Here is a 12,594-nt window from a genome sequence, read left to right as displayed (position 1 = left end):
CCAGACTTTTTTTTTCTTTTTTCTTTATTTTTTTTTTAAGATTTTATTTATTTATTTGACAGACAGATCACAAGCAAGCAGAGAGGCAGGCAGAGAGAGAGGAGGAAGCAGGCTCCCCACTGAGCAGAGAGCCCGATGCGGGGCTCAATCCCAGGACCCTGAGATTATGACCTGAGCCGAAGGCAGGGGCTTTAACCCACTGAGCCACCCAGGCACCCCCAGCCCAGGCTGTTTAACTCATGTGTCCCAGTTCATAGGTAAACACTTGACTGATACCATCTCAGCTAAGAGCTGAGGGAGTCGTTAACAGAAAGAGCTGTCCCCTAACAAAGGACTTGCCCTGCTTACCTTCTGCTGTACCTAGATACACCACTGATATGCAGGAGTCTGAGGGAGGGGGCAACTCACATCTACCTCCAGCTGATCCTCTCCTATTCTCCTCTTGTATTTTCTTCGGGGCATAGTACAGAAAATGCACAATTCCCAATTATGTAATGCATTGCGTGATATGATCACAGCAAAATCACCTTCCTAAAGATTTTTACTTAATTTTCAAATTAGATTGTACTACCTTAGCATACTCAAATTTCCTGCTGAAGGAGAAGGCTGGACACGAACAGGTAGCCACTTGGGATTTTAAAGGTTGCATCTGCCCCATAACGGAGGGAGCTTGTGATCCTGAGACAAGGAGAGAATCTGTTTGTGGTCTCTGGGCTGAATGACCACTGTTGATAAATGTAAGGAGCAGTGAGGCACTCTTAGTGTGGCCCTTTCTTTCCACCTCCTCCTGTCATATAAGTAGAGCTGAACTTTGTGGTTAGAAAGTATGTGCGGGCTGGGTGGAGGTGAGGGAGGGTGCTGGCGCTAACGTCCACGCTTGAATGGCAGTCTCCCACAGCCTCATCATCTTTGAGACCGATGTGGGTTTCCTCCCTTCAGAGACAAACCAGAGAAGAGCACAGCACAGAAGAACTGTCAGGACTGATGGAGTGTATGACTGGGAGATGAGCCCTTTCCCTTAAACTGGAGGATAGGAAAAGGAACGGGATGAAGTTGCAAAGGATTCAATCTTCCTAAACACTTTCATTCTCTCTGTCAAAGCCAGGACAGACAGATCCATAAATAGATACTGTGGCTTATTCCTGCCAGAGAACTCCAGGCCCCAGCTTTACCTCAATGATTACATAGACCTGTAGGCTTTTTCTTGCTCTGTTTCAAAGATAGTTCTTAATGACTTTGAAGTTATTTAAAAGAATATGGTACCACAGTTTCTACTTTCATGTTATTCAAGACCTTAGAATCCCCCAAACTTGTGTCAAAGGACCAAGCGTTAAAAAATTAAAAGGTATCATGAGTGAATTTCTAGAAGGTTCTATTTTATTGAACTCCAAAAACTTTTTTTAAAAAAACCTTGACATTTCCCTTCATATCTGGGAAGATAGAAGTACTTTACCTTCTGGAAAAAATGAAAAAAAAAATTTTGTGTGGGTATTAACTAATGTTTTGCTAAATCCCCCTCATAATTTGAGGACTGTAATCTGTCAGTGACTGACTAAGCAATCCACTTTCTCATGTCTCAGTTTGATCACAAGTTTTCTTAGTAAGAATCCTTGGGGCCAGGCTGCCTGGGTAGCTCAGTGGATTAAGCCTTTGCCTTCAGCTCAGGTCATGATTTCGGGGTACTGGGATCGAGTCCAGCATCGGACTCTCTGCTCAGCAGGGAGCCTGCTTCCCCCTCTCTCTCTGCCTGCCTCTGCCTACTTGTGACCTCTCTCTGTGTCAAATAAATAAATAAATAAATAAATATTTAAAAAGAAGAGTCGTTGGGGTGATGCCAACCTAGTGATAATACTCCTAATAAACACTAAGTGTATTCTGAAAATGAAGTGACTGTCAGGAGTTCTGGGTAATCCAGCCTCCCTCCATACACATCCGCATGCTTAGTAGAATTTGTATCCTTAAAATTTTACTATTGTTTTTAAGGTCTCACTGGTCGAAAACCATTTGGCTGGACTGGAAGGAAGGGCGCTGGCAGACATGTTTGACTTCCTGTCCAAAGAGCTGGTGAGACTACAGGAAGAGCGGAGGATCCATGCTTTTGCCATGCTGGCCGAGCGGCAGCGGAGGATGCGAGAAGCTGAAGAGAGTGGTCGGCGCCAAGTCGAGCAAAGGCGCCTGAGGGAGGAGGACCAGATATTTAAGGAGGCAAGTCGGGGGCGCAGCTGGATGGCTGAGGAGCCGAATCAAACCAGAGGATACTCATGATATGAAATGGCACTTGTTTTTTGTTTCTCATTGTGTTCTACAAATATGTATTATGTTCCTATGATGTGCTAGGCACTGTGAGATACTTTGGAGGGAAGAAACCAGACATGGTCCCCTTTCTCCTGGAGCGTAAGTACTATGTAACATGCAAATATGTGTAGGATGAGAAAATATAGTACGTTTCATGAAGCAAACAGATGGGGCCCAGTGGCACATTTTAAACAGGTTACTCTTTTTGCTGTGTGGAGAACAGGTTGGAAGGAGTGCAGAGTGGAAACCAGGAGATCAGGAAGGAGGCCGTGGAAGTAGTTAAAGCCAGTGAGAAACAGGAAGAAGTCAAAGAAACTGTCCAGTTTCTGGCCTAATCAACTGGAAGATGATAGTACCGTTTTTTGATGTGGGAAAGCGGAGCATGGAATTAATTTAAGGGCAGGGGTAGAATCAGGAATTTGATTTTTATTAGGCTTGAGACATTCTAGTGGAGGTGGCATTTCAGTGGTGGATAGCTAAGATGGAATTTAGAAGAGAGGTTTTGGCTAAAGATATAAACTAGAGCACCAGGTTGGTAAGTTAGAATTCTGACCAAGACCTAATGAGTGTGAAATTCCAAAGTGAACAGGATGTAAATTCAGAGGAAGTCCAAGGAGCTAATTATATCTCAAAGCACTCACCCTCATCAAGAATATAAAAGCTCAAGTGTTAAAATAGAAGGGGATTTATGAAGAAGATTCCTTTAGAGAGAACTGTGCTGTGACTACCCGTTACACCTCCTACCTCACTCCCACCCCCCAACACACACCAAAACACACCCAGAGGTTGGTTTCTTTTAATGCAGTCATCGGCTAGCTTGATACATACTCTTTCAGTTAGGGCGTCTGACGCCCTGGGCATGGAGAAGAGGGAAGCTGGGCCAGCTGGCTGCCCAGGGATAGAAGAGGCTCTATGGGTGGCTAGCATACCCAGAATATGTCAAGGCAAAGGCTGTGTGAGAGTTTCCCCTGGTCCAAATGTGGGCCACATGGGAAAGAGAGATAGAACCCACCTGGATCTTAAACATTTTCCAAGAGGGCTCGCTGAATTGTATGTGTGGATACTCAATTAAAAAAAAAAAAAAAAAAAAAAAAAGGGCGTCCATTTGAGATCTTCTTACTTGATCTGAGATTTTCAGGATTTACCCAATTCTTTCCTTTTTTTTTTTTTTTTAAGGATTTATTTATTTGACAGAGACACAGCAAGAGAGGGAACACAAGCAGAGGAAGTGGGAGAGGGAGAAGGCAGGCTTCCCATCAAGCAGGGAGCCCGATGCTGGGCTTGTTCCCAGGACCCTGGGATCATGACCTAAGCTGAAAGCAGACACTTAATGACTGAGCCACCCAGGCACCCCGATTTACCCAATTCTTACGGAATTAGGATTGATTCTTGAATAGTATTTGTTTTGTGTGTGTGCTTCAAGTTTTTTTTTTTTTTAAGCCAAAGAGATTGCTCTCCCTCTATACAGCGTAAGAATTTTTGAGTTACATATTGTCATGTTCAGCCTTTTAACTGGGGTGGCAGATCATCTACAATGTGTAACAGCCTATAATCCATATTCTAGCTATTTATGATTGCATACTTAGGGAGGAAAACTGTAAAGAAAAGGGAATGTTTACCATAAAGTCATGACAGTGGGAAGGGTCTGTGGTCAAGAAAAACCCATAGCGGACTTCTAGAATTCTAGCAGTGGCTACATGGGTACTGGCTTTACCCTAATTCAGTGCACAGGACATCTGTCACTGTGCACTTTTTAAAATGTGTGTTCTACTTCACAATTTCAGAAAGCTTAAAAAAGCAACAGTCCAGGGTATGATAGTTCAAAAATTCATCAGAGACTCAGGATCCTTCTAGCTTTCTACTTTTTTGTCCTTAAGGCATGGCCCTCATGGCAGTTTAAGATGACTTCTGGTGCTCCAGGATTATGTCCCCATGATGTGAGACGTGAAAAGAGAAAAACAAAAAAGCTAGGTTACTCCCTTTAAGAATCTTTCCTAGGGGGACCTGGGTGGCTCAGTTAAGTGTCCGATTCTCGATTCTGCTCAGGTCACGATCTCAGGGTACCGAGAATGAGTCCTGCCTCAGGCTACACACTGGGTTGAGCCTGCTTAAGATTCTCTCTCTCCCCGACTTGGTTGTGTTCTCTCTCTCTCTCTTAAAAAAAAAAAAAAAAAAAGAATCCTTTTTAGAAAGTACACGGATGACTGCTGCGTATATTCCCTCAACCAGAACTATGGTTACTAGGAAATGTAGTCTTTAGACACCTGTTGACACAACTAAAACTCAGGGGCTCTGTTATATAAGAGAAAGGAGAGAAAGGACATTGGGAAATAAACTCTTAATCTCTGCTACAGTTGGGTAGTTTGACCAAGTCACATCACTGGAAAGAACAAAGCCAGGATCCAAAACAGGGTTATTGACTGAGGCCCATGGTCCTTCTGCAGTGTTGTATTGCCCACCCTAAGTAAGCCTCATAAAGTGGGCTAGATGGATAGGGCCTGCCCGGACTGGGTGGGTAGGTGGGCTTGAAACAGACTGACCAGACGGAGGAAAAAAGGAATGATCAATGAGGGAACTATTGACTTAAAGAACGAAATAGATGTGCTTAAAAGACATTAGCCAATGTTTGTTCATTTTTTGGGTCTTGTTTACAGTAGTATTCCTAGTCTTAGTAAGGAGGTATTTTTATTTTTTGCAGGTGATTAAAGTTCACCAAAGTACTGTAACTTCCTATCTGGAAGACATAATACTGAACACTGAAGAGAACACTGCAGAAGAACAAGCCAGGGCAGAAATTGAGAAGATGGCTAAGGAAATCAATGACATTGCTTATGAAATGGAGAGCCGGTTTGTACCAAGACACCAGAGGGCAGGATGGGCAGTCCATTTACTGTTACCGATATGTATTTTTCAAGAGCTTAAGATTTTACCTTTAAGGAGAAACAAGTATATATCTCCCGCTTCAGTGTCCATTGTTTTTTTGTTTTTTTGTTTTTTAAAGATTTTATTTATTTATTTGACAGAGAGAGAGATCACAAGTAGGCAGAGAGTCAGGCAGAGGGGGGGGGGGGAAGCAGCTCCCCGCCAAGCAAAAAGCCCGATGTGGGGCTCTATCCCAGGACCCTGAGATCATGACCTGAGCTGAAGGGGCGGCTTAATCCACTGAGCCACCCAGGTGCCCCATTGTCCATTGTTTTAATTGCATAATTCCTTAGAAGTCAATGTGCCTAAACCTTTGTATGGCAGGAGCACGGGGAGTCGGATTTTCAGTGATCCTCTGCAGTCTGGATCACTAACATGTACTTTTACAATACCACAAAGCATGAAAGCAATGTGAATAAGTATGTGCAGTATGACTTCACCCCAAAGGTTTTGGCTTCTTGCATAAGTTATATTTCTAACATTCCTTTCCTGGCAGGCAGGTTAACTAAAGGACAGGATCAAACCTGAATTTGCATGAAATCAACCAAGCCCTCTGGCAGAATAATATTTCAGACAACTTAATCAAGGAAAAGGCAGTGGTGGGATTTGAGCAGTGGAGTCCTTCGCATAAGGAGAACTTAAGTAGAAATCAGAAGCTCAAGTGAGGCAACAAAGGAAATAGTTTAATTTGTTTTTTATTTTTTAGTCGAACTCAGCTTCAGTCAGAGGAGATTGTTGCTGAGTTGGTTTATAGTTTCCTGATCCCAGAAGTGCAAAAGGACTATGTCAAAGAAAAAGGTAAGCCAATGTAATGCTTCACTTTGTGATTTCCTTTAAAAGATATAAATTATTTTCAATATCCCTGAGATTTAAAATTGAGCAGAAGTATAAAGAAATTTCTGAAGGAGAATCACTGAGTTTTTATTTCAGAGCTTGTCAAGTTCTCTTCATGCTCTCTGATTCCAGAGTACAATCAGTCTAGTATAGATGTAATGCAGTTCTAGTAAGTGTGACGGAGTATCACAAGCAAAACCTTCTTTAAGAATTTGGTAAAAAAAAAAAAAAAAAAAAAAAAGAATTTGGTTTAAGGCAAATGTTGACAATATGCAGGATTTTCAGAGTGCGCTAGCCTTTTGGAGGTGGAACACATACAGGGTGGGTGTTGGAAAGCTGAGATGCTTAAAGGGTTTAAATCTATTCTGCTGCTCTGCCTGTGCCCCAGATAACTTAGTTTCTGCCAGGACTGTATCTAAGTATGAATATCTTCATTTGTCAAAAGTGGCATGTCTTGAAGACTGATGCTTTTAGTTAATAGAGAAAGAAAAATATTGTCTTAAAAAATGTTCTTGGGGCACCTGGGTGACTCAGTCAGTAAAGCATCTGATTCTTGATTTTGGCTCAGGTCATGATCTCAGGGTCTTGGGATCAAGCCCCACATCTGGCTCCATGCTCCACGTGGAGTCTGCTTGAGATTTTCCCTCTCCCTCTGCCTAACCCCCCAGGCCCCACAGAATACTTCTTTGGAGCTTTCAGCCTATTGGTGATAGGTTAGCAGAGACAAAGGGGTGCAACCAGAAGCAAGAAGTGAAATAACTTCCAAGGAAGATGGCCAAGTAGGAAGATCCTAAGCTGACCTTGTCCCACAGTTACACATAGATGACACACATATCAGTGTAAGCAACCCAGAAAACAATCTGAAAACTGGAAGAACACACTCTCAACATCTAAATGTAGAGAAGAGATCACATCAAAAATGGTAGGAAGGGGGCACCTGGGTGGCTCAGTGGGTTAAGCCGCTGCCTTCGGCTCAGGTCATGGTCTCAGGGTCCTGGGATCGAGTCCCGCATCGGGCTCTCTGCTCAGCGGGGAGCCTGCTTCCCTCTCTCTCTGCCTGCCTCTCTGTCTACAAAAAAAAAAAAAAAATGGTAGGAAGTGCATAGACAGGTCAGAAACCAAACTGACCCGTGACTCTGTCCATGGAAGGGACACTGCAAGCATAGAGAAAGGAAAACAGCAGATCCTACACGAGACACCCCAGGCAAGAGGCACCTGCACAGGGAAGATGAATCCCTATAACATCTGGTTTTGAAAACCACAGGGGCTTAACTTCACAAGTTTTACAATCAGCAGGGCTCAACATCTGGTACTTTGTAACAGTGGCTTGGCTCTAGAGAGCCAGAAGGCAATAGGAAGCAGTCCCCATCCTTAAAGAGACAGCATAACAAACAGCTCTACTGGGATACAGCATGGAAGCAGCAGTTTAAGTCTATGAGAAGACTTACTAATCACAGAACATGTGCTGGAGGGTCAGGGATCTTTAAGAAACTTCTCCAAAACCAAAAGTGCTGTCAGGAGCCATTTATCTCCCTCAACCCAGCCTAGATAAATGGATACCTACAAGGACCAGCAAAGTGCATACTCTACTTAGCTTGCTAACAATATACTCCATTCCCAGGTTCTTCTGGGAATCCCAAGCACTCCACTAGGCAGGAGTTCCACTAAAGCTGTGTCACAAACCTGGCATCATGCAAGCAGCTCAATAGACCAGCACCACTCCAAAGTGACTCCTGCCCCAGGGAGAGAGGAAGATAACCACACACACATCAGTCAGATGTGAATCCAGCAAATGGCAGACATTTGGTCTGACTGCGTGCGTCACCCACCAGTGAAAGCCTCCCAGGGGTCAACACAGAAAGAATGCCCTATAGTTCAGTGTGATCATAGCTCTGGCGAACATAGGGCTGACCCAAATCAAGCCCATGGTGAACCCCAGACATCACAGGGACCAAACCCTGCCTACAACAAGCAGAGAGCCTTTGAAGATGACTAGACTGAAGGCAAAAACAACTCAGTCACAACAGTAGGGCATACACAACATGCATAGGAGACATCCCTGAAATTCCAGAATCTGGTGAACAGGGGAAATTTTAATGCAGGGCACTATAGGACCACCACTTTATATGTCCACGACTTTCAAGAGGAGATGTAGCTGACTTTCATAACACATAGAAACAGACACAGAAAAAGGAGGAGACAGAGGAATATGTCCCAAATGAAAGGACAGGACAAAATCATGAGAAAACTAAATGAAATGGAGATAAGCAATATGCTTAATAGGGAATTTAAAGTAATGGTCATAAACATATTCATTGGAATGGAGAAAAGAGTGAAGGACTCAGATACACAACAAAGAGAGAAAACGCAAAAATACTGGAGGGAAAAAATAGTACATGAGAGGAAGCATAACACATCAGTGATTTGGAGGATAGAGTAATGGAAAGTAATCAAGCTGAAAGGTAAAAAAGAATAATAAAAATGAAAATAAATTAAGGAAACTCAACCACACCATCAAGTGTAATAACACTTGCATTGTAGAGATTCAAGAAAGAGAGGACAGAGAAAAGGGTAGGGAGAGAAAATTTTATTTGAAGAAATAATAGCTGAAAATTTCCTAAATCTGGAGAGGGAAACAGAAATCTAGATTCAGGAGGCACAAATCACCTCCAACAAAATCAACCCAAGGAGGTCCACATGGTAATTAAAATGGCAAAAAGCAGTGGTAAAGAATTTTTAAAGCAGCAAGAGAAAAAAAAAAGTTTCATATAAGAAATACCCTGTAAGACGGCTGATTTTTTAGCAGAAACATTGGAAGCCAGAAGGGAGTGGCAGGATATATTCAAAGTGCTGGAAGAGAGAAACATGTGACCAAGAATACTCTATCCAAAAAAGTTATCATTCAGAATAGAAGGAGAGAAGAAAAATTTTTCCAGACAGAAGTTGGAGGAATTCATGACCACTAAATCAGCCTTACATGAAATGTTAATGGGGACTCTGAGTGGAAAGAAAAGACCATAAGCAGGAGTAAGAATAGGAAGCACAAAACCAGTAAAATAAAGTATGACACCACATACCTAAAACATGGTGGAGGAGAGGAATAAAAATTTAGTGCTTTTAGAATGGGTTCAAACTTAAGCAAACAACAACAACAATATAGACTGCTATTTGCATACGACATTACATATCAACCTAATAGTAACCACAAATCAAAAACCAGTAATATATATGCAAAAAATTTGAGAAGGGAATCCAAGTATATCACTAAAGAAAGCCAGCAAACCAGGAGAGAAAAGAGTAAGAAAGGAACAGAGAACTACAAAACAACCGTAAGACATGTACTTATTGCTATTTGTTACTTAGCTATCAGTAATTACTTTGAATATAAATGGACTAAATGATCCAATCAAAAAACACAAGATCATAGAATGGATAAGAAACACTCCTATATGCTGCCCACAAAAGACTCATTTCAGACCTAAAGACACATGCAGATTGAAAGTGAAGAGATGCAGAAGGGTTTATCATGCAAATGAAAGTGAAAAGAAAGCTGGGGTACAACTTAGTTCAAATAGACTTGAAAACATGGGGCACCTGGGTGGCTCAGTGGGTTAAGCCTTTTCCTTTGGCTCAAGTCATGATCTCAGGGTCCTGGGATTGAGCCCTGCATTGAGCTCTCTGCTCAGCAGGGAGCCTGCTTCCCCCACCCCCAACCGCCTGCCTCTCTGCCTACTTGTGATCTCTCTCTCTCTCTGCCAAATAAATAGGTAAAATCTTTTTTTTTTTTTTTTTAAAGAAAGAAAACAGTTTATAGCTAGAAACAAAGACACTACGTAATCATAAAGGGCATAACAATCCAACTAGAAGACACAACAATTCTAAATATTTATGCACCCAACATGGGAGCACTGAAACATATAAAGTAGCTATTAACGTACAAAAAGAGAGTAACTGATAGTAATACAATAATAGTAGGGGACTTTAACACCCCATGTACATCAATGGATAGATCATGCAAAGAGAAAAATCAAGGAAACAGTGCTTTGAATGACCCAGCAGACCAGATGGACCTAAGAGATACTCAGAAATTTCCATCCTAAAACAGTGGAAGAGGCATTATTTTCAAGCACACATGGAACATTCTCCAGAATAGATTACATGTTAGGCCACAAAATAATTCTCAACAAATTTAAGGAGTTTGAAGTCATATTATGCATCTATTCCAATGACAATGCTATGAAACTAGAAATCAACCACAGGAAAAAATCTGGAAAGAAAACACTACATAGAGGTTAGATTACAAATGAATGCATCATCCAAGAAATAAAAAAATACATGGAAATAAATGAAATGGAAACGCAATGATCCAGAATCTTTGAGATGTAGCAAAATCTGTTCTAAGAAGAAAGATTATAGCAGTACAAGCCAACCTCAAGAAAAATCTCAAACAATCTAACTTTACACCTAAAGAAGCTAGAAAAATAACAAGCAAAACCCAAAACCAGAAGGAAGGAAGTAATAAAGATAAGAGAAAAAAATGAATTAAAAAACTAAAAAACAAGGAAGGAAAATAAGAGCTGTTTCTTTGAAAAGATCAACAACATTGATAAACCTTTAGCCAGACTCATAAAGAGAGAGAGAGAGAAACAAAGACAGAGGACTCAAACAAAATGAGAAAAGAATGAGGAGAAATAACACCACAGAAATACCAAAGGTTATGAGACTATTATGGAAAATTATATGGCAACAAATTCAACACCAAGAAGAAATGGATGAATTCCAAGAAATATATATCCTCTCCAGACTAGGTCAGGAAGACATAGAAAATTTGAAGATTGATCACCAGCAGGGGAGATGAATCTGTAATAAAAAAAACTTCCAACAAACAGAAGTTTAGGACCAGGTGGCTTCACAGGTGAATTCTACAAGCATTTAAAGAAGCATTTAAAGAATTAAACAAACATTCTTCTCAAACTATTCTGAAAAATAGAAGAGGAAGGAAAGCTTTCAAATATAGTCTATGAAACCAGCTGATACCCTGATACCAAAACCAGATAAAGAAGCTACAAAATGAGAGAACTACAGGCCAGTACCTCTAATGAACATAGATTCAAAGATTCTCAACAAAATATTAGCAAACCAAATCCAATAATACATTAAAAATAATTCACCACAGTCAAGTGGGATTTCTTCCTGGGATGCAAGGGTGCTGCAATATTTGCAAATCAATTAATGTGATACATCACAACAACAACAAAGTATAAAAAAACATGCTCATTTCAACAGAAAAAGCATTTGACAAAGCACAGTGTCCTTTCATGATAAAGACCCTCAACAAAGTAGGTTTAGAGGGAGCTTACCTGAACATAATAAGGTCCATATATGAAAAACTCACAGCTGAAATTGTACTCAGTGGTAAAAAACTGAGAATTTTCCTCCTAAGATCAGGAATTAAGACAAGGATGTCCACTCTCACCACTTTTATTCAGCATAGTACTGTAAGTCCTAGCCACAGCAATCAGAGGAAAAGGAGAAATAAAAAGGCACCCAAATTAATAAAGAGAAGTAAAAGTTTAACTATTTGCAGATGACGTGATAATATATAGAGAAAACCCTAGTGATGCCACCAAAAAACTATTAGAACTACTAAATGAATTCAGAAGGGTTACAGGATACACACTCGATAAGCAGAAATCTGTTGCATTTTTTATACATTAATAGTGAAGTAACAGAGAAATTAAGAAAATAATCCCATTTACAATTACGCCAAAAAGAATGAAATACCTAGTAATAAACTTAACCAAGGGGGTAAAAGATGTCTACTCTGAACAGTATAAAACACTAATGAAGGAAATTGAAGATGACACAAATGGAAAGACATCCCATGTTCATAGATTGGGAGAACAAAATTGTTAAAGTATCCATACTACACAAAGCAATCTACAGATTTAATGGAGTCCCTTTCAAAATTCCAACAGCATTTTTTCACAAAACTAGAACAAATCATCCTAACATTTGTATGGAACCACAAAAGACCCCGAATGACCAAGGCAGTTTTGAAAAAGAAGAACAAAACTTGGAGGTGTCACAATCCCAATTTCAGGATATGCTACAAAGCTGTAGCAATCAAACCAGTGTAGTACTAGCACAAAAACATGTATATAAATTAATAAAACACAATAGAAAGCCAAGAAATAAACCTACAATTATAATAGCTGACTAATTTTCCACAAAGGAGACAAGAAAATGTAATGGGAAAAAGTATCTTTAATAAATACTGTTGAGAAAACTGGACAGCTACATACAAAAGAATGAAGCTGAACCATTTTCTTATATCATATACAAAAATACACTCAAAATGGATTAGGGACATATGTGTGAGACCTGAAACCATAAAAATTCTAGAAGAGAGCACGGGCAGTAATTTCTCTGAGGTTGGTCATTGCAACAATTTTCCTAGATAGGTCTCCTGAGGCAAGGGAAACAAAAGCAAATATAGATTACTGGGACTACATCAAAATAAAAAGCTTCTGCACAGCAAAG

At 40.5% G+C, this 12,594-nt stretch overlaps 1 protein-coding gene across 3 annotated transcripts in view; it reads left to right on the top strand.

Moving 5' to 3' along the window:
* Positions 1 to 12,594, top strand: part of CFAP91 (cilia and flagella associated protein 91) — a 95,808-nt gene that overhangs the window by 72,968 nt on the left and 10,246 nt on the right. For all 3 annotated transcript variants that reach the window (XM_059388106.1, XM_059388107.1, XM_059388108.1), the window contains 3 exons: positions 1,984 to 2,205; positions 4,994 to 5,142; positions 5,924 to 6,015. In XM_059388106.1, the coding sequence (XP_059244089.1) occupies positions 1,984 to 2,205; positions 4,994 to 5,142; positions 5,924 to 6,015 (463 nt within the window). The remainder of the gene's footprint in view (positions 1 to 1,983; positions 2,206 to 4,993; positions 5,143 to 5,923; positions 6,016 to 12,594) is intronic.

This window comes from Mustela nigripes, chromosome 2, assembly GCF_022355385.1.
Source record: "Mustela nigripes isolate SB6536 chromosome 2, MUSNIG.SB6536, whole genome shotgun sequence".
Classification (NCBI taxonomy): Eukaryota; Metazoa; Chordata; class Mammalia; order Carnivora; family Mustelidae; genus Mustela; species Mustela nigripes.
Note: the sequence above shows the minus strand (reverse complement) of the source record. Positions and strands in the feature narration are given on the sequence as shown.